The 27,346-nt window shown below is 40.6% G+C and overlaps 1 protein-coding gene across 1 annotated transcript in view; it reads left to right on the top strand.

Moving 5' to 3' along the window:
* The window catches only part of HMCN1 (hemicentin 1), a gene marked incomplete at its 3' end in the record, with an annotated part of 535,761 nt that overhangs the window by 302,619 nt on the left and 205,796 nt on the right, over window positions 1–27,346 (top strand). Inside the window, 5 exon segments of the mRNA XM_083360257.1 lie at window positions 133–255; window positions 4,982–5,143; window positions 5,839–6,123; window positions 19,053–19,220; window positions 21,651–21,764. Coding sequence (XP_083216383.1) covers window positions 133–255; window positions 4,982–5,143; window positions 5,839–6,123; window positions 19,053–19,220; window positions 21,651–21,764 — 852 coding nt within the window.

The raw sequence follows: 27,346 nt of genomic DNA, 5'->3' as shown, positions 1-27,346 counted from the left end.
TTGAAACAAAGATTTGTGTTGAGAATTTAACTTACATTTTCTTCTTTCTCTGCTGATTTTGATGCATTTAATTTCTTTATAGGTTGTATTAACTGGAGGTGATTATTTATTTCTGATATTTGTCTTCTCTAGTGCCATCAAGTATTTACAGTTCAGACTCAGTGACTCAGCTGACTGTAATTGAAGGGAACCTCATCAGCATGATGTGTGAATCCCATGGAATTCCACCACCTACTCTGGCATGGAGGAAGAATGGTAAGGAGTCATACTTTGTGAGGATCAATCACAAAGCCTGTTAGTCCTTTCAGTTCTGTTGAGCCCTGGTTTACAGAACAGAACCTAAATTAACCATTCTGCTAGATTTCTAGAAATCAGTATTATTGGTTTGATCAGCAGTACCTACTGCAGATATCAACATCTAATTCTAATTTTTTTTTTGTTTTAGTACAAAGGGCTTCAAATAGTCTGGATCCTCTTTGATTTAAGCTTACTGTGGCAGTGACTTGAAATGTCAAAATCCTTCAAAACTGGATTCCTCCTCCTCATCTGTATCTGCAAACAGAGCTTCAGCTGTAGCTGGTGTGAGGTTATCATCATATACATTGTCACAGAGTTCGCTGTCATCACTATCACAGCTGTCGTCCTCATACAAAGCAGTGTCTTCACTGCCATCCATAGCATTACTTATGCCACATTTCTTGAAGGCGTGCTTCACCATGTCCTCTGGAATCTCTTCCCATGCATCACGAACCCACTTTGCTATCAGTTCTATGTCAGGCTTCATCATATTTCCACCTTTTGTTAGTCGGGCTTGACCAGATGACATCCATTCGCACCACATCTTTCGCACACAGTCTTTGAAAGGTTTATTTAAACACACATCTAAGGGCTGTAATACATATGTAAGCCCACCTGGAATAACGGCTAAAGTAACTTGAGAAGACTTTGCCAATGTTTTTATGTCATCAGATGTGTGGGCTCTGAACATATCCCAAACTAGCAATGATGGTTTTTTCTTTAAGGCTGCTCCTGGTCGTCCATTCCAAACTTCTTCCAGCCACTTTTTTGTTCCATCTTCATCCATCCAGCCTTTAACATGTGGGCGCACTGTAATTCGTGTTGGGAATTTGACCTTTTTAGGCAAGGTCTTTCTTTTAAAAATAATGACAGGCCGCAGCTTAGTTCCATTAGCCAAACATGACAGAACAACTGTAAAATGGTTTTTCTCATTACCTGTGGTTCTGAGTAAAACAGTTTTGTCTCCCAAACTTGCCACGGTTCTGTTGCTTGGAAGATCAAAGGTCATAGGTGTTTCATCCATATTCCCAATATCTCCCAGGTCATAGTTATGGATCTTTCTTTGTTTTATGATGAATGAATGGAATGACATCACTTTTTCATCAAGGTCTTTTGGCAACTTCTGTGAAATCTTTGTTCTTTGCCGCAAACATAGGCCATACCTATTCATGAAGCCAGTACACCATCCTGCTGACGCAACAAAATTTTCAATGCCTGGTACTTTTAATTTGTCATCTTTAGCCATTTGAAGGGCACGTAAGCGAATTCCCATGCGTGTTACGCAGTAACCATTTTGACGACACTCCATAACCCATTTATGCAATTCAGTCTCTAGAGCCCCATATGGAGTTGTTAAACCACATCGAGCTTTTTTGCCTTTGGAATCTTTTCCAACTCAGCTTTCATTTTCCGCCACTCCCTCACTTGTTTTTCATCAACACCAAATTCCCTACTTGCAATACTGTTATTGCTTTTTTCTGCTCTTGACACAACCTTTAGTTTGAAAGCAGCTTCGTATGACCTGCATCTTTGTTTTGGTGCAGGATTAGAAGTACTGGGATCCATTTCTAACAGGAATGGGGAGGTCTGCTAGGGAGGCGGCAGTCAAGCGTTGTTTCCCTCCTCGTGGGTGTGTGTGTAGGGGGGGCAGTCAAGCGTTGTTTCCCTCCTCGTGCACGCGCGTGTGTGTGTGTGGGGCAGTCAAGCGTTGTTTCCCTCCTCAGTCAAGCTTGTTTCCCTCCTCGTGCGTGTGTGTGTGGGGGGGGCAGTCAAGCGTTGTTTCCCTCCTCAGTCGAGCTGGCTGGCTGGGCTGCTGCGCGACTGAGCTCCGCCCGGCGCCGGACTGCAGCGCCACCGCTGGTCCCAGGCAAGGCAGCGGGCGAGCGAGCGGCGGCTGGCTGTGGCTTTGGGGCGGCGCCGCTGGTCCCGGGTGAGGCAGCGGGCGAGCGAGCGAGCGGGCGAGGCAGCGGGCGAGCGAGCAAGTGAGCGGGCGAGGCAGCGGGTGAGCGAGCGAGCACGCTCCACAGGGCAGGCTCTCTCCGCCGGGACGTGGGCGGCGGTGGCTGGCTGTGGCTTCGGGGTGGCACTGAGCTGCGTGGCTGCCCTCCCGCCCTGCCTGCCCCCCGGCCGGTGCCTTCGCCCCGCAAGCCCCCCCGACTTGCCCGGAGGAAGCGGCGGTGGCGCGGCGCTGCGGGCCGGGAGGGGAGGGGGGCACAGCGGGGGCTGCCCCTCCTGCCAAGGAGCCGAGCCCGGCGGTGTGTGTGTGTGTGTGTGTGTGTGTGTGTGTGTGTGTCAGACCCGCAGGAATGGCTAGTAAAGGTGGCGGCAGTCCGGCATTTGCGTTTCTCTGTGTGTCAAGCCCTGTGGGCTCGACACACAGGAAGGGGGGGAATGCCGGAATGCCGCTTCCCTACCAGCCATTCCCGTGGGTCTGACACACACACGCACACACGAGGGGGAGAAACAACGCTGGACTGCCGCCAGCTCTGCAAGGCTCTGCCGCTCCCTTCTCTCAGCACCCTGTTCCGAACGAAGGGACAGTTCTTTTTTTTGTTCACTGGAGTATAAGCCGAAGTGGAGTTTTTCAGCCCAAAAAGTGGGCTGAAAAATTCGGCTTATACTCAAGTATATACGGTAATTCCCCCCCCTCCTTCTTACATCTTATTTGACTTAGCCAGAGTGCAAACTAGTGTTTTCTTACCTATTTGGATTCCCAAATTGCATTGTGGCTGGTCGTTCCAGGATTAGCAGTTCCAACACATCTGGAAAATTTCAGGCTACAGAAATTAGGGGTTACATACTGTCTTGTAAGAGTATTAAATGCTTTGAGAAAAAATGTTTTCTGCACATTGTTGCAAATTAGTGATTTTTCTGAAGCATTAAAGCAGCTGCATCTTTTATATGGGCTACATTGCTGCTTTCCCCCCCATACATATGCACACATCTTTCCCATTGCTGGCAGAAGTGCTGTCTGTGCATGGACATGCACCTGGAGAGAACCAGAGAAATCAGATGATCCTTGCAAAAAAAAGATGCCACAATTCAGGCAGAATTTACAGAATGTATCACCTTGAATTTGTGCCAATCCCTCATTGTTCACAGTGTAATAGGAGTAACTCTTGGTGCTTGTGGGACTTGGTTGCACTTTAGTTGACCTAGCCAACAGAAAATATGTCTGGAAGGAACACATAAAAAAGTCTAGTGTGAATGGGTCTCTTGCATTTCCCTGCAGCCAAATTGTTCTTCCCTTTCCCCATGTAGTAAATATGCAACAAAGCTGTGATTAATCATATGGAGCATATGCACAGTCCACTTGTTTATCTATTAGGTTTAGCCATGGGTAAGAGGTATTCAAAGAAACTATTATTTGCTGAGCCCCATCATCCTTGACCACTGTTCCAGCAGGTCTTGGCAGCTACCAGTTTCCCCAAATAAAAACCTAATAGAAACACGTGATAGCCCAAAACAAGTTGAAGATGTGCATGGAAGAAAAAGGACTAATTATTATCTTAGTTACGTTTACCTTAAGGAAATTTCTGGATGCCTTATGAGGGAACCAAGGCAATATGTGGGGGTGCTATTATGGGAATAATTGCTTGCCAAAATACCACCTAGCTCTGTGTCAGAATCCATTTATATCCAATTCATAAATCCCCATCTGTATGTTCTAAAATCTTACATCCCTCACTGGATTCTGCCATTCCCAAGGAGGAGAAGAAAAGATGTTAATTGGCTATCCTTATCCATTTGCTGCAAGGGTGTTTATTTCAGCCTGCCTGAAGGCTATCATTAGACCAGGGGAAGAACCTTTGAACTGAGAAGAACAAAGAAAGGGAGGGGGGGAGATCTGGTTTGTATCTCCGATTAGAATCTGAAAGGAAGAAAGGAAATGTTGTAAAGGCATGGAAGATCCCTATTCCCTTGGAAGGTTTTGACACCTGAACCTTAATTGATCCGGGACTGACCAAATGGACTGAGGGGAGGGGGTTTCACTCGGGGACACTTTAAAAGTACCAACCTGTAACACAGTTTTCAGATCCTGTCTAGATTTTCCACTGACAATCATGTTTTAGTAAAAGTTCCTTTTTGGACAATTCTGTCTCCAAGAGTTCTTCGTTTCTAAGACGTGGATTGGGGTGGGACCTGACACTCTGTTTATATGACAGAGGGAGAATTTAATTTATTTAATTCTGCATTCAGAAGGCACAATAGCCTTTACTGACATAAATAATATTGCTCAAGCAACCTGTTGAGATTGTGGAATAGACATAGCACATTAAGTACAGGACTGGTTCAGATGAGATGTTAAACTTAACCTAGTTTTAACATAGCTTAATGTGTCACTATATCTAACTAGGTTGCTACGGTTTATTTTAGTTTAAATTGCTTTGAGATGTTTTAATGGGAAATGGTACATTTATAGCTGATTTTCATAGATTAAGAATTATCAATAATCCTATTTCCCAGTTCAGACAATATAGGAAGTTAAGTGCAATTTTTATTGCTTTTTTTTTAACTGTGCAAAGAGAAGAACACAATAACTCTTTGTGCAAAAAACTGAAGTTAATTCATGCCTTGGGTTATTAAGCTGATTATCCAAATAATCCATGAGTGGTTTCAAAGACTATGTACAGATATTTATATATTTTGATTTGTTTTTAATTTGAGAGTATTTCTTTTATAGGTTCTCCACTGGTAGTTGACCCTACAGGGAGAGTCAGGGTCTTCTCTGGAGGAAGACAACTTCAAATTTCAGTTGCTGAAAAATCAGATTCGGCCTCCTATACATGCATAGCTTCAAATGTAGCTGGAATAACAAAGAAAGAATATAAGTTGCTAGTGTATGGTAAGTTGCTTGCAATGTTTCTCAGTTTGGAAACAAATATTAAGTAAGACCTTCACAGATAAACTTTGGAACAAACAAATCATGTCACAGGAAGTCAATAGCTGGATATTTTCTTTTTGCTAATAGCAGTTGGAGGGATTTAAAAGCCTTTTCCTGATATTCTGATGTTCCTGTACCCAGTATTAGTTTTGAAGTGGAGAATATGCAGGCACAGTATTAGAACACACATATTTTTGGTGTTGCTTTTAACAGAAATGTAGAAACTAGATTTGCACTTTGTAATGCTTATGTCCCCAATAGAGATGTCCCTCTTGGTGACAGCATCTTACTGCCCTTCTGGCCTTCTAAAGTTAAGCTAGCTAGGAATTGATTTATGCTCAGAAGAACAGCCACCATTAACTTTCAGGGAAGTAAACTGGATTGGTAGTTTGAAAAACAAAAGACTAGACAGCGGAAGATGACTGGCAATTTCTATGTCATTGCTGAGAAACTATTGATTAGCCCAATGTAGTCACCAGGATATGAGTTTGATATGAGTTAACCTTACTGTTAAAATACAAATCCACCCTCCACGCCACTTACAACAAGCTGGATTTTTTTCAATAGGGAATGCAGTCTGTTCACTTATTGCTGTGTCTCATGGAGTTTTAGGCTAAAGCATTGAACCTGAAGTGTTGCTTTGTTTCTCTGAACAGTTCATCCAACTATTCTGTACAATGAAAATATACAATCAGATGTCATTGTAACTCAAGGGAATGACATTTCATTTGAATGCCAAGCAGACGGTATTCCACAACCAACTGTCACCTGGATGAAAGATGGTCAACCATTGGCCAATGAAAGAGGAGTTGAAATACTAAACGAGGGCCATAGTCGTCTTCGACTTAAAAGTGCACAGGTGTCGGATACTGGTCGCTATGTATGTGTTGCTGTGAATATGGCAGGACTGACTGACAAGAAATATGACTTAAGTGTTTATGGTGAGCAAAGGAAATCTGTGTAAGAGAAAATACACAAAGGTGCATGCCCAATGTAAGAAAGCAATAGACTATTCTGCTACATGTGGTATAGCTATATAACTTTATGTAGTCTGAATAAGAGAAAAGCAGCACTTATGGATTAATACATAGTTATATATGGAGACTGTTGTGTAGTGGGTTCGTTGCAGGCAATAAGCGAGACGAAGGTTCCAAACAGTAACATGCTTTATTGAAGTTAAGCAGAACAGAACTGAAACAGTGGCTGCTGCACAGCTACTTATATGCTTGGCCACTAGGTGGTGACCAATAGATTTGAAGGAAGCCATTCCCGCCCCAAATCTACCAATGATAGTCCTGGAGACAAGAAGTCTGGCTTGTTCAGTAGTTGTTACACATACACACCAATGAGCAACAGTTAGTGCAGCATTTAAACAGACATGTGAACCAGTACAAGGAAAAACCCCAATACATTGCACCCCTCCCCCCTAGATTTTACACACACATTATTTACTAACATTATCTTGAAGATATTTCGGTGGTTTATGAGACCGTTCAGAACACCTGGGGGTTCTGGCAAGCTCCCGGTCTACTTGCTTGCCTGCCAGGCTGGGTAGACCAGGACTCTTGGGTTTCAGTGAGTTGAATTGATTCAAGTTCCTTTGGCTTGCCATTCCTAGTTGGCCCAAACCAAAGTCTAGAGTGGTAGTGGGGTCAGCGGGGCTGCTGCATAGTTCGGTTTGTCCTTCCCCTTCTGGGAACACAATTTGGATTTCTGGACTGGGTCCATCTACGGCCACATCACCGTAGCAATGTCTGAAAGAATCCTCAGAGCATGTGAACTGCTCTGTTAGACTGCTGGCTGCCAGCTCTTGTTGTGGACCCTCTGGGGAGTCCTCAGTTAGTGACTGTTCAGCAAACCGCCGACGCAGCTGATCAATATGTTGGTGAATAACTCACCCCCCTTCCAGGACCACCTCATAGGAAAGGGGTCCTGAGACCTTAACAATGTTAGCGGGCACCCACAAAGCCCCATGCCCATAGTTCCGAGCCCACAATCTATCACCCACTTGCAACCCCCACGGAGCCTTTGGGTGTGCAGTGTCAGCTGCTACTCGGTCAGGGTGCAACCAGTCCAGTTTTGTGATTACTCTTCTTCCCCAACAAAGCTCTGCAGGGCTTTTGCCCATGGCTGTGCATGGCTTAGTGTGCTGGCATAGCAAGAAATCAGCCAGCCTATGGTGCCAATCCCCTGAAACAATGTGTTTTGGTGACTCTTTCGTTGTATGCACCATGCATTCTGCCTGCCCGTTAGTCGAGGGGAGCCGACATGACATGCCTTATGAGGTCGGCCCTCAAGAAGGCCTGAAATTTGGACGCTGTGAACTGGGCCCCATTGTCCGAGACTAAGACGTCTGGCAGTCCATGCATTGCAAAAAGCTTCCTAAGCACCTGGATGGTCCTAGCAGCAGTCACAGTGGGTATAGGAATTACTTCCAACCATTTAGAGTGGCTGTCAACCACTATCAAAAACAGCTGTCCCTGAAAGGGCCCAGTGAAGTTAATGTGGATTCTTGACCATGGTGTATGAGTCTCCTCCCATCGGTGGTCCCTCCCTGTGGCATCTCTGGTCTGGACTGTTGACACGTGTAACACCCATGTACTTGGGCCTCGATAGCCTTATCTAACCCTGGCCACCAAAGGTAGCTCCGTGCCAGTGCATTCTTCTGGACGATACCCAGATGGGCCTCATGCAGAGACTGGAGCACTCTGTGCCTTAATGAACTGGGGACAATAACCCTGCTTCCCTAAAGAATGCACCCCTTATGAGCTGAAAGCTCATGTCTTCATGTGAAATAGCTCTGGAACTCTGTTCCCAGGCTATTTTCCGGCCACCTGGTGTGAACCCAGGACAGCACCCTGGTTAAAATTTTGTCTGCAGCTGTTTCCGCAGTGACATCCCCTGCATGGAGAGGAAGTTTTGGCAAATTTTGAATGGACAAGATGTGACCAGCTGGAGCTGGATCTGGCTCCACGTTTGGCAATGACAACCTGCTAAGGCCGTCTGCTTGCCCATGTCTTTGCTGGGTTTGTGGATCAGCCTGTACCTGTAGGCTGACATAAAAATGGACCACCTTAACATTCTGGGGGAAAGTATTTGAGGCATCTGCCTGTCTGTGGTAAATAGTTCTAGCAATGGCTTGTGGCCAGTAAAGACCGTGAATTTGCGGCCATACAAATAGTTGTGGAATTTTTTAACCCAGGCCACAATGGGCAAGGCCTCTTTGTCAATCTGAGCATAATTGTGCTCAGCTGAGGACAAGGTCCTTGAATAGTAAGCAATAGGGGACTGAGTCCTATCAGCTGACAAATGGCTTAGTACAGCTCCAACCCCATAAGGGGATGTGTCACACGCAATACAAACTGGCAAGTTTTCATTAAAGTGCATGAGCACTGAATTTGAGGACAGTAGTGATTTTACCACCTTAAAACTGTTTTCCTGAACCTTGGTACATTTCCACGGGGTGTTCTTGTCTAAGAGCCAGTGTAACGCCTCTGCCACTGCGGCCTTGTTAGGAAGGAATACATGGTAAAAATTTAGGAGACCCAGGAATGCCTGGAGCTCTCCTTTAGATCTGGGGCTTGGTGCCAGCTGAATTGCCTTCAGCTTGGACTCTGCAGGATGGATGCATTCGGCATCAATATGGAACCCCAGGAATTCAGTGGAAGGGACGCCAATTTTGCATTTGTCCTTCCTCAGCTTGAGTCCCGCTATGCGGAACTGCTGAAGGACAGCTTTGAGCTGCCTTTCCAGGACCTCAGTGGACACTCTGGCAATGAGTACATTGTCAAAATAGGGGCAGACCCCCAGAATACCCTTGAGCATATGCTCCATTACTCCCTGGAAGATTCCTGGGGCTACACTAACCCCGAATTGGAGGTGCTTGACCTTAAAAGCCCACCCCTATGTGTCACAATTGTTTGTGCGGCTGCTGTGGCCTCATCCACTGGTAACTGCTGATAGGCCTGTGCCAAATCTAACTTAGCAAACACGCTACCCCCTTGCAGCAATGCCAAAATGTGGCTAATGACTGGCACCAAATACGCATGCTGCTGCAGTGCCCAGTTAATGGTGCACTTGTAATCAGCACAAATCCTGATCTCCCCATTGGCCTTAAGTGGTGTAACAATAGGAGTTTCCCACTTCCCACCATCTACGGGCTGTAGTACCCCCTAACTGACTAGCTTGTCCAGGTCTGCATCAATTTTGTGCTTTAATGCAAAAGGCACATGATGGGGCTTGACCCCAATTGGCATTACTGAGAGATCAAGCTTAAAGGCTATCGGAGGGCCCTTGTACTCTCCCAGGCTTGTGTCAAAAACATCCGTAAATTCCTCGCATACTGACACCAAGTTCACTGCTTGTGTCCAGTGGATCCTGGTTACTTGAATGCCCAGAGCATCAAACCAATCAAGCCCAATAAGGCTTGTTCTCTGGCCCTCCACCACAATGACATCTAGGCCCCCCCAAAACCCCTTGAATTTTACGACCAAAGTGGACTCGCCCTTGACGGCTATTCAGGAATTCTGGAAGTCCGTTAAAATGATATCAGATGGCTGAAGTTTGGCCCATCTCTTGCTGTGGTTGCACATGAGCTGGAAGGTCTCAAGGGAAATAATGGATACAGCTGAACCAGTGCCCAGTTCCATTCTGCAAGGAATGCCTTGCAGCTCAACTTGAAGTCGAAGTTTTTGTTTGAGGGGGTGGCAAGCTCCCATGCGTCAGACACTCCTGTGACTGGAGCAGAACCCTACTCTATGCTGCCCCAGGGCCCTGGTACTTCTGCTGAATGACTTGTCTGGTTGGCGGTCCTTCTGGTGACTTTTACAGATGGCTGCGATGTGGCCGGATTTCCCACAGGACCAACACATGGCTGTCCTGAATCTGCAGTCTGCTCGTTGGTGGCGGCTGCCACAGCGAAAACATTGAAGGAAGGGAACTGCCTTGTAATGAGGTCTCTGTTCCTTGTCTTGGTGTCGTTGAATCTTGTCAACTTCATGGTCAGAGTTGATGTCTTCTAGTTGCTTGGTGTCCTTATGGTGGACAGTTTCTGCATGTGGTGTGCTGTTGGCAGGCCACAATGCCTTCACGGCCCCGCCGGTGGCTTCGTCTGCCATGACTTGTTTCAAGGCTTCTTGGAGCAAGAGAGTCTCCTTCGTGAAAAGTTTTTGTTGGAGCTCTCTGCTCCTGAGTCCACAAACAAGATGGTCACAAACTCTTTCTTCCAAGTCCATGAATTGACAAAGACACGACGCTTGCCTCAATGCCGCGATGAACTCTGTAGCCATCTCACCGAGTTGTTGTTCTCGCTGTTCAAAGGAATGCCTCCATGCTATCACCGACAGCTTCAGCTGAAAATGGTTGCTGAGCCGTTTCTTCAGGTTCGCGTAAGTAACGGACTCCAGCTGTGCTGGTGCGACCAAGTTCTCAGTGATGTCCAATGTTACAGGCCTGCACACACAGAGGAGTGTTGTGGCCTTCATCCCACCTTCGTCGCCAGTGTTGTGTAGTCGGTTTGTTGCAGGCAATAAGCAAAATGAAGGTTCCAAACAGTAACATGCTTTATTGAAGTCAAGCAAAACAGAACTGAAATGGTGGCTGCTACACAGCTACTTATATGCTTGGCCACTAGGTGGCAGCCAATAGATTTGAAGGAAGCCATTCCTGCTCCAAATCTACCAATGATAGTCCTGGAGACAACAAGTCTGGCTTGGTCAGTAGCTGTTACACATACACACCAATGAGCAACCATTAGTGCAGCATTTATACAGGCACGTGAATCAGTACAAGCAAAAACCCCAATACATTACAGAAACAGCAGAAAGGTACAACTTTATTTATTTATTACATTTACAGGTGAAACTCAAAAAATTAGAATATCGTGCAAAAGTTCATTTATTTCAGTAATGCAACTTAAAAGGGGAAACTAATATATGAGATAGACTCATTACATGCAAAGCAAGATAGTTCAAGCCATGATTTGTCATAATTGTGATGATTATGGCTTACAGCTCATGAAAACCCCAAATCTCAGAAAATTAGAATATTGTGAAAAGGTGCAATATTCTAGGCTCAAAGTGTCCCACTCTAATCAGCTAATTAAGCCATAACACCTGCAAAGGGTTCCTGAGCCTTTAAATGGTCTCTCAGTCTGGTTCAGTAGGAATCACAATCATGGGGAAGACTGCTGACCTGACAGTTGTGCAGAAAACCGTCATTGACACCCTCCATAAGGAGGGAAAGCCTCAAAAGAAGTTGGATGTTCCCAAAGTGCTGTATCAAAGCACATTAATAGAAAGTTATGTGGAAGGGAAAAGTGTGGAAGAAAAAGGTGCACAAGCAGCAGGGATGACCTCTTGTCAAGCCGCTCCTGAACAACAAACAACGTCAGAAGCATCTTGCTTAGGCTAAAGAAAAACAGACCTGGTCTGTTGCTCAGTGGTCCAAAGTCCTCTTTTTTGATGACAGCAACTTTTGCATCTCATTTGGAAACCAAGGACCCAGAGTCTGGAGGAAGAATGGAAAGGCACACACACACTGCAAGATGCTTGAAGTCCAGTGTGAAGTTTCCACAGTCTGTGTTGATTTGGGGAGCCACGTCATCTGCTGGTGTTGGTACACTGTACTTCATTAAATCCAGGGTCAATGCAGCCGTCTACCAGGAGATTTTGAAGCACTTCATGCTTCCTTCCGCAGACGAGCTTTATGGGGATACTGACTTCATTTTCCAGCAGGACCTGGAACCTGCCCACACTGCCAAAAGCACCAAAATCTGGTTCAATGACCATGGGATTACTGTGCTTGATTGGCCAGCAAACTCACCTGACCTGAACCCCATAGAGACTCTATGGGGCATTGCCAAGAGAAAGATGAGAGACATGAGACCGAACAATGCAGAAGAGCTGAGGGCCGCTATTGAAGCATCCTGGTCTTTGGACTTCCTGTTTGGCAGAGTCGGGAAAAGTTGGGAAAGTCAGTGCTCGGCTTTCCAGCTTGGTTTTTTCTTCGTCTAGTGACCCTGAAAGGGTCAGAAAGTTGCCCTGGAGGGGAAATGAAGGAGGAGGGATACTTCAGGAGCTCAGATCAGGGGACACCAAATCAGAGCGAACCGTAGGACCCTCTGGAAAACGAAGAGAAAGGCTGTTAAATCTCCAGCCATAGGCATATCCAGCGGGAAGCAAAGAATCATAAATCAGAGGAATTCCAACTGCGTGCTGAAGCTGGGTGAGCAAGATGTTTCCTTTTCTTCTCTTAGAGGATTATAAATGTTGAACCCCTGAGTGGAAAGAGCTGGAAAGTAAAGACCCCCAGAAGATTTATGAGCAGCAAGTAATTACATGGGGGAGGAAGAGGTTCTTTGTTAAAAAATACTGGACATAACCCAAGGAGGACATCTAGTGGTGAAAAAAGAATGAAATTTTTGTATCATTCTCTGTTGACTGAAATTCAACCTTGGAAACAGCTGCAGCTGATGAAACTGCTTTGTTATGAAACTGAAACTCAAAGTTACTTCTATTGAATTTGACTAAATTTAAACAAATGTTGTTTTGGCTATAGACTGTGAACTTCAAAATAACTTCATCAAATATTACTAGACTTATGAAAAAAACTTCTTCTGCACCCTCAGTAGGACAATCTAGTCCTACAACACAGGGATCTATTGAAGCTATGTTGCAAAGGGAAAAGACCACAGCTCAAAGTGAAACACAGACTTCATTAAAAAAATTTCAGGATCTTATGTTAAAGAATCAAGAGACTTTGGGAAAAAAAAAACCACTTAGAGACACAAGAAAATTATAAAACCACACAAGCAACACTGGAGAAGTTAAATGAGGAAATTTTGGATATAAAGGGAAAATTGGAAACTCAAAATCAAATGATACTAAAAAATCTACAGAAATATATAAGGTTGAAGAAAAAACAGATGATAATGACAAAAAGATAGAAATGTAACTGCGAGAAAATGAAAAATTAGACAATGAAATTAAGATTTTAGAGATGGCAAATGCAGAACACTATTTAAGGTTCCAAAATATTCCTGAAGATAAAGTGGAAAACATAGAAGAGGTGATTATTGATATCCTGGAGGAGGCTCTGAAAGCAGACTGAGGGGAAATTCAACTTGAACTCGATGGGATATTCCACTTCAACTCAAGCTACGCAAGAAGAAATAAATTACCAAGAGAAGTACATGTACGGTTTGCAAGAAAGACAACAAGAGATGAAATACTGTGGAAAGTAAGAGATGAACCAATACAATATAAAAATAAAGAAATTGTGGTCTTAAAACAGATACCTAAGAGAGTCAGAGATTCATGAAGGCTACCATTTTTGACTACGAAGTTGATGGCTAATGGCATAAACTTTAGATGGTTGATGCCAGAAGGCATCTTAATAAACTGGAACAATACAAGATATAGACTTGATTCAATTTCGAAAGCAGAAGACTTTGAAGAGAAGAATAGGTCAATTTTGGATGAAGGAGTAAAAAGAGGTCAAGGGGAGAGTAAAGAGAAGAAATAAACAGAAGAGAAGACTCAAGGAGCAACTGCACAAACAAAAGAACAGAAAGAGGAAGGTCTTCAAAAGGGGGAGGATGAAGGACCTGCCAGAGAACAAAGAACTACTAGATCGGTTAGACCAAAATATAAGTAAATGGAAATGGATAAAGAAAGTGGAATTTTTTCAGTAAACATAAATGGACTGAACTCTCCAATTAAAAGAAACAAGATTTTTAGGAAACTATGGACACTGAATTTGGATATAATTTGTTTGTAAGAAACACATATAAAAGCACAACATCATAAACTATTGGAATATCCAAAAATTGGAAAACTTTATTATACATCAGCACAACAGATAAAAGAGGAGTAGCTCTATATATTAAAGAGACAATAAATTGGAAAATGGTATATTCAGATGAAGAAGGAAGAATATTAATGGTAGAAATTTATCTGCATCAAAAACAAATATTATTAGTGGCAATCTATGCGCTGAATAACAATCAAGAAAATTTTTATAAAAACCTACATAGAAAAATAATAGAAATGGAGTATCAAAATATCTGTTTACTAGGAGATTTTAATGCAATAACAGATGGAAAAATTGGTTATAAAAGTAACAAAACAAGGAAAAATGGTAGAGGAAGATTACCTAAGACATTTTTTGACATGGTGGAGGAAATTGGAATTCAAGATATTTGGAAGGAAATAAATCCACAAAAATTACAATATACTTTTTACTCAAATAGCCAGAAATCCTGGTCAAGAATTGATATGATTTGGATGACTGCTGACTTGAGAATGAATGTGCAGGACATTGAAATAGAAATAGGCACATGGGCAGATCATAACCCTGTGAAAATGACTTGGAAAGGGACACAAAAAAGGCTAAGATGGACTTTAAACTGTTCCATATTAAAGGAAAAAGAATTTATAGAGTTAACCAAAAAAGAAATGGAACTCTTTTTTAAAGAGAACAAAAAAGAAGATACTAAGATACAAAATCTATAGGACATAGCTAAAGCATACTTTAGAGGTATACCTATATTGTATATGGTAAGGAAAAATAAACAGAGAAAACAGCAATATGCATTATTAAGAAAAGAATTTGGAACATTAGAATTAGAATTGCAAAAGAATCCACAAAAAAGACTTTAATAAGAGACATGGATATGATAATACATAAATTAAATTTGTTAAATTCAGAAAAAATGGCAGAACAGATAAAAAGAGCGAAGCAGAATTTCTTTGAAAATGCCAACAAGCCGGGAAGATGGTTAGCTTACAAACTTAAAAAACAGAAAGAAAAAAATGATATATAATCTACTGGATGGGAAAGGTTATTTACAATATAAAAATGAAGAAATAAAAAAGATAGTTAAAGAATTTTATAAAGAACTGTATGATAAAAAGGAGACTTCAAGAGAGAAAATTGTAAAATACTTGAAAGATAGTAACCTTCCGAAGATTTCAGAGACATTTAAAAATATGCTAGATGAAGGAGTTACAATGATGGAAATAAAAGAGGCTATAAAGAGACAAAAAAAATGGTAAATATCCTGGTCCAGATGGACTTCCGGCAGAACTATACAAAAGTTTGCAAGAGATATTATTTATTTATTTATTTATTTATTTATTTATTTATTTATTTATTTATTTATTTATGTATTTATTGAATTTCTATACCACCCTTCTTCCGAAGGACTCAGGGCGGTGTACAGGGCAATAAAAGCATTACATACAAATGTTAAAATAAAATTAAATTAATTAAGCCCTAACAGTAAATAATTAAAAAATACCCCAACCCCTTAAACCAGGCTGGCCTGTTCAAATAAATAGGTTTTCAGATCACGGCGGAAAGAGCGAAGGTCGGGAGCCATCCGGAGCTCAACTGGTAATTGATTCCAAAGGGCTGGCGCGCCCACAGAGAATGCTCTCCCCCTGGGGGCCACAAGCCGACACTCTCTGACTGACGGCACCCTGAGGAGGCCCTCTCTGTGGGAGCGCACAGGACGAAGGGAAGATGACACAAGCACAGGTGCTCCCGTAAGTAATCCGTAATATTAAGTGATCCGTTGAAAGATGAATGTAATGGAGTTTTATTAGAAGCTAAAATGCCGATGACGTGGATTGAAGCAAACATTACTTTAATACCATAAGAAGATTCAGATTTGACTCAGATTAAGAATTACAGACAGATTTCATTACTTAATGTGGATTATAAAATTTTTACTTCAATAATGGCGGAAAGACTGAAAAAATATCTGGTTGAACTTATACACCCGGATCAAAATGGCTTTTTATCAGAGACAAATTAAAAACAACTTAAGAATGATAATAGATGTACTGGAATACTATGAACTACATCCAGGGAAACAAATGGCATTAATATTTTTAGATGCTCAAAAGGCATTTGACAATCTTTCATGGCAGTTTTTGATTCATCAATTACAAGTAATGGATTTTGGACAGAATTTTATAAATATGGTAAAAACAATATATAGTAAACAAACCGCCAAAGTGATTGTGAATGGAGATTGTACTGAGAGCTTTGAAATAAGGAAAGGCACAAGGCAAGGATGTCCTCTATCCCCTCTGTTATTCATTTTCACTTTGAAAGTTTTAAATCGAAACATAAGACAAGATGCAGAAACTAGAGGTTTGGAGATAAAGGGTGAAACATATAAATTACAAGCATTTGCTGATGATTTGGTATTTATTTTGGAAGATCCCTTGGAGATGATTCCAAAATTGTGGGGGAAATTAGAACAATATGGTGAAGTAGTGGGATTAAAAATTAATAAGGAAAAAACTAAGATAATAGTTAAAAATGTTACGGATAAACAAAAAAGTTGAATATCAGAAGTGACAGAGGTACAGATAGTGAAAAAGGTAAAATATTTGGGTATATATTTATCAGCTAAATGTTCAACATTAAAAGAAGATAACTATACAAGATTATTAAAACAAATAAAGTTAGACCTGGAAAAATGGAAGAATTTAAAATTGTCTCTATTAGGAAGGATAGCTACAATTAAAATTAATATATTGCCTAAGATTTTATTTTTGTTTCAGACAATTCCAATAAAACTTGGAGAATTTTTTTTAAAGAGTTGAATTCTTTAGTTTTGAAGTTTGTATGGCAAGGAAAAAAAGCTACAATAAAGAGGAAAACTCTGCAAGATGCTAAAAGAAATGGAGGTTTTGGTTTACCTGAATGGGCTTTGTACTATCAAGCATCTGTATTGACATGGGTGAACGAATGGATAATGCTTAGGAATAAAAGGTTGTTATGCTTGGAGGGACATGATTTACAGTTGGGATGGCACATGTTTTTGTGGTATGGGAAAAACAAAATTCATGGATATTTTCAAAACCATTGTATTAGAAATGCTTTGATAACAGTATGGGAAAAAAATAAAATAAAAATATATGTAAAAATTCCAGGGTGGTTATCAACAATTGAAGATTTTTCACATGTAAACTTGTTAGATTTTGAAAAAAACTGGACGTATAGAGACATTTTAAATATCGATGGGACATTAAAATCGAAACAAGAACTGGAACATCAGGGTATCAACATGTCATGGTGGGTACACTTACAAATACAAAACAGATACAAAAAAGATATGAAAATGTATGGATTTTATAAAGAACAAAATGTGTTTGATAAGATATTATTAACTTCTGATGAGAAATTAATTAAAAAACTGTTTAATTTTTTGTTAACTTTAGAGATGGAAGGTGAACAAATTAAAGGGACAATGATAAGGTGGGCGGAAAACTTTGGTTATAACATAGAATTAGAAGAATGGCAAAAATTATAAATTGACAATGTCAACTGCATACAAAGAAAATTTGTATAAAATGTTTTATAGATGGCATTTACCTCCAGCTAGATTAGCAAAAATGTTTAAAAATGTATCAGGCAAATGTTGGAAATGTAAACATAACTTAGGTACATATTATCATATTTGGTGGACATGTGATAAAGTAAAGGCTTATTGGAAAAAAATACATGCTTGGCTAGAAAAAATATTAGAAGAACATGTAGCATTTAATCCCAATTTTTTTTATTAGGTATAGTACCAGAAAAGACTAACAAACAAAATTTATATTTGGTTTTACATATTGTAACTGCAGCAAGAATAAGTTATGCGCAATGCTGGAAAAATGAACAAGTACCGTCAGAAGAAGAGGTAATAAAGAAGATATTGGAATGCGCAGAGATGGACAGATTAACTATGAGATTAAAAGACAAAGAAGAAACAGAATACTATAAAAGCTGGAATTTATTTTATAAATGGTTGGAAGAGAGAACCAAAGAGTAGAATTTGTATATGTATCAGCGTGTTATAAACCCAGCTCGCATGTTGTTTGAAAAACTAACATATGTATGTAGAGAATAAAAAATAACAATAAAAAAAATGAAGCATCCTGGTCTTCCATAACACCTCAGCAGTGCCACAGGCTGATAGCTTCCATGCCATGCCGCATTGAGGCAATAATTGCTGCAAAAGGGGTCCAAACCAAGTACTGAGTACATATGCATGCTTATACTTTTCAGAGGTCCAATATTGTTCTATGTACACTCCTTGTTTTATTGATTGCATGTAATATTCTAAGTTTCTGAGATTGTGGATTTGGGGTTTTCATGAGCTGTACGCCATAATCATCACAATTATGACAAATCACGGCTTGAACTATCTTGCTTTGCATGTAATGAGTCTATCTCATATATTAGTTTCCCCTTTTAAGTTGCATTACTGAAATAAATGAACTTTTGCACGATATTCTAATTTTTTTGAGTTTCACCTGTAATTTTGTAACATTGGAATGCCTTATACTGTGTATAAGTAATACAATACTCTGTTACCTCAGGCATTCTGAGGTATTTCAGAACAATTTTTGCCTCTTGCTTTATGTCAATGATTAAAGGGGCAGATAAAATTAATACTGATACAGAAAAGAGCTGCAAGTGTATTTTCAAATAATAAAAAAAAAAGTTTTCTCAATCCTAAGTAGTAACTCCTTCAGAGTTTGACATAGGCCTGCAAAATCTAATTCTAATTAAAGGGATGTGATTGCACTTAATTATTTCAACAGCAAAAACACAGTTGATGTTTACATGTTTATTTTATGGAACATCACAGAGATCATTTAGGGGGAGTTTAGTACACCAAATTCCAATTTCCATTTGTCAAGGAGTCCCCATTACCACTAAAAAGCAATTTGAGAGAGAACATTTTAATAGAAGCAAAGAACCTCAGCACTGCACGTTTGTTTCTAAATTCTTTTAAATAAATGTAGCTGACCCTCCTTCATCACTGAATGATGTTTATTCTGTTCTGCTACTCTTTTTTTTGTAGTCCCCCCAAGAATTATGGGTAATCTGGTGCAGCCAGAAAGTGTAAGTGCTGTGGAGAAAAGTCCTGTCAACCTGATTTGTAAATCTTCAGGAATTCCCCATCCATCAATAATGTGGCTGAAGAATGGACAGCCAGTGTCTTCAAGTAACTCTGTAAGAATCCTATCAGGTAAGAAGGAGCATATTAAAGTGAAAAGATGTTATTTTTAATATTAAACATAGAAAATATTCTATAGTATGCCTGATAAAACAAGCACATGGAAAGGCTCTATTAAACTTGAACATATGGCTTATCCACCTAACTCAAGCTGAGTTATATTTAGGATCTCATATGTGATATCAGATATAGTTAGTTAGGTAATTACTCTGCATATAAAATGTTACTCTCTTAAGCTATTCAGGCATGATGACTTTATTTTTTTTCTCTGCAGAGAATTATTTTTTGTTGTTGAGAGCATTAGAATATGTTACTGAGAACTATTCAAATCTTAAATCATGGATTAACTTGGTTACCATTGTGTAAGTGATTATTTCTTAGTCATATCTCCATTCCATATTTCTCCAAATTATTGAGAGGCTGAAAGAAATACATTTTGAATAGTGGGCCCATCCTGCTGCTTTACTGCAAATTTTATTTAATTTTCAGTAATATAATACCATTATATGTGGCATTGCCTCAATGACTTTGGCTGATTTTGGAAAAATGCTAAGTAGGATCAAGCTTGGTTAATACTACATCAGCGTTGTAGATTTGATTGGGCAGATTGAAAAACAAAACAATACAACAACAAGCCAGAATAAGGCAATAGCTAATCACTATGGTCCAGAAATCCACAAAATGCATAACCTGATAATCATAAGATCTGGAGTTAAAGGGAACCTATTTCATGCCTGGAGCATAAAGATAATACATTTGTACATTGCTAATATACACTCTTCCTCCCTAAATAGAAGTGACTAAGAAATCAAAGTCAAGCAGTCACAAATCATCTGAATGAACAGAGTTATTCCAGTGCCAGACCTAGAAATAGGCCTAAATGGAAATTATCCCAAACCAGAAAATAGTTTTCATTCAGAGGAACCATATTAGTCTGGTGCTACACATTTGGGCAGCAGGCTCAGAAAGAAAATATCAGTTATTGGTTTATGACTGTTATGATTTTGGCCCAATGGAAGTTTCTTGAGGGCTGGAAGCATTGCTTTTTCTTTAAGGAGTCTGGCCGCATGCCTTCTCTTAAGGTGATGATATCTTAAATCAGAGGTCTTCAAACTTGGCCCTTTTATGACTTGTGGACTTCAACTCCCAGAATTCCTCAGCCAGCATGCCTGGCTGAGGAATTCTGGGAGTTGAAGTCCACAAGTCATAAAAGGGCCAAGTTTGAAGACCCCTGTCTTAAATGCAATCGCCTTGCTTCATTTAATCAGTCATTTTAGATGCTTCCATGGATTGATCATAAGGTCGGCAGTTTGGCGGGTCGAATCCTGAGTGCCGCGTAACAGAGTGAGTGCCTGTTACTCGTCCCAGCTTCTGCCAACCTAGCAGTTCGAAAGCACGTAAAAAATGCAAGTAGAAAAATAGGGACCACTACAGTGGGAAGGTAACAGCATTCCGTGAGCCTTTGGCGTCTAGTCATGCCGGCCACATGACCACGGAGACGTCCTCGGACAAGCGCTGGCTCTTCGGCTTTGAAACGGAGATGAGCACCGGCCCCTAGAGTCGGAAATGACTAGCACGCATGTGCGGGGGAACCTTTACCTTTACCTTTATGGATTGATTTATATCAAGTGCAGAATCAAAATCTCAAAACATAAAATAAAAGCCTATACTAGTACAAAAAGAATTTTCTTTTAAAACATGTAATTATCATAAATCTTTCAGATAAACAAAAACAAACTTCCTCCCCCAAACTCCCCAAAGTAGTGACATGAGCACTACTAAAAATAGAAGATAAAAAGGAAAAAAACCTGAGTAGATCTAATTTGTAGCATTCTCTACCATGTTAACATGTAATTTCTGCCCTTGCAAACCAACTTTGTTCCTACCATGTCCATATAAATTATTTACATAGCTCAGTTGCTTTTTAAAAGATGGAAGGATGTCACAATGAACCACTGTAGCACGTTGTCCATGGGGTTGCGATGGGTCGGACACAACTTCGCAACTAATAACAACAACAACAAGCACTGAACCACTGTTAGTATTTTTTTAAAATTTAACAAGGGATTTGGGAAATAAGTTATTTAACATATTGCCCATAATGATAATGAAGAAACATGCTTCCTCAATAGCACGATTATAATAATAAGTTCCAATAGTAAACTCTTAGTAATATCTTAGCATTCATTTCTAACTTTCATATATATGTATTGTAGATATTGCTGAAAAGCATTGAGCTGAGGCATATGCTTGGAGTGTAATGGGTTTTTCTAAAACAAAATGATCACGGTCACTCAGACAACTGTATATTCCACAGAAGATTGAGCTTTCAGCAGGCTGCCAGTTATTTTGAACTTTATTTTGTTCTGGTTCTATATTAACAACTCAAAACTGAGAATTAGGTTTTATTATAATATGCAGCTTTATGGCTCTTGTGTTTAGGTGGCAGGATGTTACGTCTGATGCAGGTGAAAATGGGAGATGCTGGTCGTTATATCTGTATAGTAAATAACATTGCAGGAGAAGACAGGAAAAACTTTGAACTTTCAGTTTTAGGTGAGTATGTCAAATCTATTTTAAAAAGGCCAAAGTATCAGATTTTTCTTCCTGGTTCACTCTATAGTCCCTGTGTTTAGAAACTGAAGAGATGAATGAAAAAATTATGTAACTAATAGGTAACTTTGTGAATTGGATAATATAAGTTGGCAGTTGTTCCAATATAAAACAGAAGGATACTTTATGTGCCTTGGAAAATGATAATATCAAAAAACAGGAGAACGTAGTTCTTTTTCCTCTGCAAATTCTTCAAATTTTAATAACCGTTCTTTAAAACAAAAACAAAACCCTAGTGCACAACACATCTTATTTGCTAGTATAATGGACATAATATTGTAATTCTACTGCATCTTGCACCATCCAAGTATGTAAGGACAAATCTGGAAAATAGTGAAATTTAGTTTCCATAAAAGCAGCCATGTTACTCTTGCAGGGAAAAAAAGAAAAAGAATTAGCCTTACAGCATCTTAGATCAACTAAGAATATATAGGTGCCTTGGTATAAATAGTTACTTTTGTGACTTTTTCAAAAGAAGAAGCAACACTATTCATTCTAGGAACCAAGACAACTGTCGCGTCGAGCGACCGATCAGGGTTCCGGCCTCAACTCTTAGAGCCCCGTAACAGGGGTGAGAATTTAGAGGGACCCTCGCAAGGGTGAACACCTTGAATATGGAAGGATTTTGCCCTTTGCCACCGACCCAGTGTGCCGGACGTTCCGACGGTCACACTTGGGAACTGCGATAGCGCAGGAACAGGATCCTAGGACAAACTGAGGCACCAACACAAGTTTGTTCAAGGTGAGAGAGCACAGAGTGCCCGGGGTGGATGGTGTTGCCCCCGAACAGCTTTGCACAGCACTCTTTTACTGAGCAGTTTCATCAGGGAGGGGGAAGTACACACATGAGGAAGCAACATATGGAAGGTCATAGGAAAACATAGCTCATTGCATACAACTGCTAATGAAGAGGGCAAAGGTCATCACAGGAAACAATAAAGCATAGCTTATCGTATACAAATGCTAACAGAGAAGACAAGGATTATCACAGGAAGGCATAACTTGAGGCAAGGACAATTACAAGAGACATTATCACAGGAAGGCATAACTTGAGGCAAGGACAATTACAAGAGACAGGAAGCCATATCTTGAGGCAAGGGCAATTACAGGAGACAAGTCTTGTTATATACAATTGTAAATGGAGCAGGAGACAGAGGTTTATCACTAGAGACAGGAATGCAGAACTTTATAACCTTGTATACAATTGTAAATGGAGCAGGAGGCAGAGGTTTATCACTGGAGACAGCAATGCAGAACTTTATAACTTTCAATATAGAAGGCAAAAAGGTCTTTGGGAGTCTAGGATAACTACAACTCCTCCTTTTCTGTTTTTTAAGGCCAATTACTGAGAAGGCCCCTCAATGTAGTCCAGAACTTTCTCTTCTAGGACACTTACGCGGGAAAAAGAGAAATCCTTCGATACCTCCTGTGCCGGCGCCAGTGTTCCTTTCAAAGAGTGTTGGTGTGAGGGTTCATCAGAGGTAAATTCTAAAAGAGGATGTTTGTATTCACTGTCAACAGTGTGTTTCATCAACAGAATGTCATCGCTAATGCTGCTCAGCCTTCGTTGTAGATTTATTTTCCTCTTTAGGAGACAAAGGAGTCTCTAGTTCAAATTGAGCATTAGGCTCTTCTGAATCCTCCTGGGGAAGGGATTGATACTTACTGTGCCATAAGGAATCATTTTGTTTAACAGCTCTCTGTTCAGCTATCAAAGAAATACTGTTAGTAATACTTCTGATAAAAATAGGCAAGACACAAGGTAAAATAATACATCCTAATACAATCATACCAATTAAAGCTACAATAGCTTGTAAACCAGGTAATTTGGGAAACCAGGAGCCAAATAATTCCTGAACGTTAAAACCATTTCAAGTTTGGACAGGAACATGAGCTACAGAGTTCACATAGATGATGATGGTAGACTCGTTGTTAACAACAGGTTGTTCCTTCTGGGTCCATGCGATGGGCAAAAACAGTGTGAAAAGAGTCATTTTTGACTGGAACCAATGTCAAAGGTGTGAGCCATTGTAAAGAACGGGATGGGATAGCTGGTGAAGTGGAGGCACAATGAAATGCTGCAGGCTGAGTAGGCGGCAAAACTTTGACGTCTGGGGTAAGCTTTCAGATGGAATTGTGTTTTAGTGGCATCAGTCAGTGGTGTTAAAGCTGAAAAAAGTCACAAACCATGCTGTCATCTTTAATGGGTTCTGCAGTTGTGTTTGTGGAGGCATGATACAGACGAACGTGGCGACCGGGGATCCACAGCACTTTGTCTGGCAGTTGAGCAGCTGCGTAGCCTCTTCCCCAAGTGAGAAGGTCTGCAGGGCCTTTCCAAGTTAGGTCTGGAAGTTGGCGATACCACACTTTGGATTTAGGCTGATCTGCAACTGGAGATGAAAAATGCTGCTCTGCAGCTGTGGTTAAGGGATAGCCAGTCAAGTTGGAAAAGTTTAGAGTGTAGAGGCAAAGATTAAGAGTTTCTTGCACTGCTGGGAGGTTGGGGTTTCGTTTTCCCCCGTTCTGATTTTTATAGCGATCTAAAGCATGTTTCAATGTTTGGTTAGCTCTTTCCACCAAGGCTTGGCCTTGGCTATTATATGGAATTCCAAATTTGTGTGTGATTTGCCAATGATGACAAAATTTTGCCATGGCTTGACTGCTGTAGGCAGGGCCATTATCTGTTTTGAGTTCTTTTGGACATCCCAGCACTGCAAAGGTCCGAATACAATGATTAATGACATGTTTGGTGGCTTCTCCCCTTTGGGGGGTAGCCATGATGAATCCTGAAAAGGTATCAATTGAAACATGCAAATACTTCCATGGGGCAAATGGTGCATATTGTGTGACATCCATTTGCCAAATTTGGCAAGGCTCCAATCCCCTTGGATTAACACCCATAGGGATTGCAGTTGCTTGTTTACTGCAGGTTGGACACTGCTGGCGAATTGCAATAGCTTCTGCAGTGGTGATGCCAAACTGCTTTTGCAAAGCTTTGGAATTTTGATGAAAATATGAATGACTTTCCCAGGGGGTGAGGGGTTGCAAAGAACAGGCCGAGGGTCCGGAGGCAGCCTGATCTGCAAAATTGTTTCCCACTTGCAAAAAAACTGGGAAAGGCTGATGACTACGAATGTGAGCAACAAAAATAGGATGTTGGCGTTCAAAAAGCAAATTTTGCAAGGTTAAAAAAAGTTGTAACAAATCTGGTTGAATGGAGGGGGATAAATAAGATCCATAAATCACTTGAATTGTGTGATAAACATAAAAGCTATCCACAATAAGATTCAAAGGTTGAAAGGAAAAAATTTGACAGGCCAAAATTGAAGCAGCCAGTTCAGCTTTTTGAGCTGACCGCTGGGGTGTTGTTTGCTTGGTTCTTCATTGACCATTTTCCAACCAGGCACAGGCGCCACACTCCTTGCTCCCATCTGCAAAAACTGTAACAGCCGAATGTAGGGGGTGAGGAGACAAGGGTGACAACCAGTCAATGGGTACAGTGCGAACAATTTGCAAACGATAATCGGGTGGTGGGTGGCAAGAAACCTTGCCATGCCAGTCAGCTAAGGAAAATTGCAATTCACTTGAGGTTTGAAAAAATGATTCCCAAATTTGCAAAGACATAGGCACAAAAAGAGTGTCTATCTCCAGCCCAATCAAGGCTTTCGTTCAGTGACGGATTTTAAAAATCAATTGAGCTAATTGTGCTTCTCTGGTTAAAACAGAAACTTTGGGCGTGTGGGATAAATGAATCCACTCCAAAATTTTCAATTGGTTAGCACGTTGAACAATAGCAGCAGTAAATAGTCCAGGCGTGTTTAAAATAATAGCAGCAAAAGGAACATCCGACTCCCATCATGCAACATCCACCTCTCACTTTCTTCTACTTCCCATGTTTCTCCCTATCCATATTTCTATAGTACATTCTTGTTCCTTCAGCATTCTAAGGCTTGTGTTAAGGCATACAATTCATGCATGCAATTCACAAATCTGTGCAAACCAACTTAAAAACCACTTTTCTGTTTCTCCCTTCTATATCCATTCATTCACTGCCCTTCTGCCACTCTGGCCTAACTTCTGTCTTTTCTGCTTCCACAGCTTCTATCAACTTTTGCATGAGCCAACTGTTTCACTTAGCTATTAATCAATCCTCTACATTTCTCTTTTCCAAAAGTATTGAAGATTCCATAATCATATTTGGAGTCAGTGTATATGTTCCTCCTTTCCTGTATTAACAATCTCAGAGCCTGTTGTAAGGTATAAAATCCACAGGCTAGTGCTGATTAAGGGAGGGAAATTCTCCCAGATATCACCTTCTATCAATGTGTCCTGCACACAGACACAAAAACATCAAAAACAAAAAAAACAAAAACAAAAAACAACTCCACAAAAAGATCAGAGTAATTTCTTTTGGGTGATGTTTAACTAAAACTCAAAGAATTCCAAAAACTTGTCCAACAATTAATCTCTCCTCTTTCGAGTAAAAAAAATTGCAAGCTGAAACTGCAAGAGTGGGCATCAAGTTTCACATCCACCCCCCTTTCTCAGACTGGAATTCTAAGCAGAGAAAAAAAATGGTTAAAAGGACCAGCCACCCCCCCCTCTTCTGGCTGTCTCTCCCTTTCTCACTCTTAAAGTAACAGAGCGGGGTTGGGGGGGGTAAAAGAAACTTTACAAAAATCTCACCACCAAAAAAAAATAGTTTGCTCTCCTTTACATGCATTTTCTCTCACACATCATCCATGGCTTTTACAACAATAAAATCTGCAGTTTACTGTTCCTTTCACAGCCTGGGACGGGGTGGGGGGTGGTAGGTGGGTTTGAGGGCTAACACACTCACATTTACATATCAGCAAATTAACTCATTCACTTCCATTCTGACTGCTTGCATAAACAATTTCACATACAAAAATTCCATTTCATACTTTCTCCAGACAAACCATACATTGTTAAATGCCTTTTTGTTTGGTGTTATCAGAGAGGATTTTGACCCTCTTCCAAGTCTTGGAAATAACACAGAACAACACAGACAGACATATATACACAGATATATAAAACAGAACAAAACACACATATCAATTTGGGGTTTTAGGCCAAAACAATAATCCAAAGAGCTAGATTAAAAGAAAAAGATAGAAGAAAAACTTGATTTTATTTCTTTGATTTTTCTTTTCTTTAGGTTTACAACAACAACTACTTTCCTATTCTTTGATTTGGTAGACCAGAATTGTCAATTTAGCTTGGCTCGGAGCCTGCAATGGGAAGCTAGATCTCAGACAAGTCCAGGCAGTTGAAATCAACAGGCGTGCCCCTGGACTTTACTGAGAACAGCTCGCCCCAAGAGGCTCTTTCAAGCCCCACATAAGCCAATTTTAACAGGAGTTCATTTCGGGCATATTCATTGTCTATTTGCCTTGTATTTTCTTCCTGCAGTCCATCCACAAAGTCTGAATAAGCCTGATTGGGACCTTGATAAACCTTTGCAAAAGACATTTTAGCTTTTCCGTGAGGATCATCTATCTTGC

This window comes from Vipera ursinii (assembly GCF_947247035.1).
Source record: "Vipera ursinii genome assembly, chromosome: 3".
NCBI lineage: Eukaryota > Metazoa > Chordata > Lepidosauria > Squamata > Viperidae > Vipera > Vipera ursinii.
Note: the sequence above shows the minus strand (reverse complement) of the source record. Positions and strands in the feature narration are given on the sequence as shown.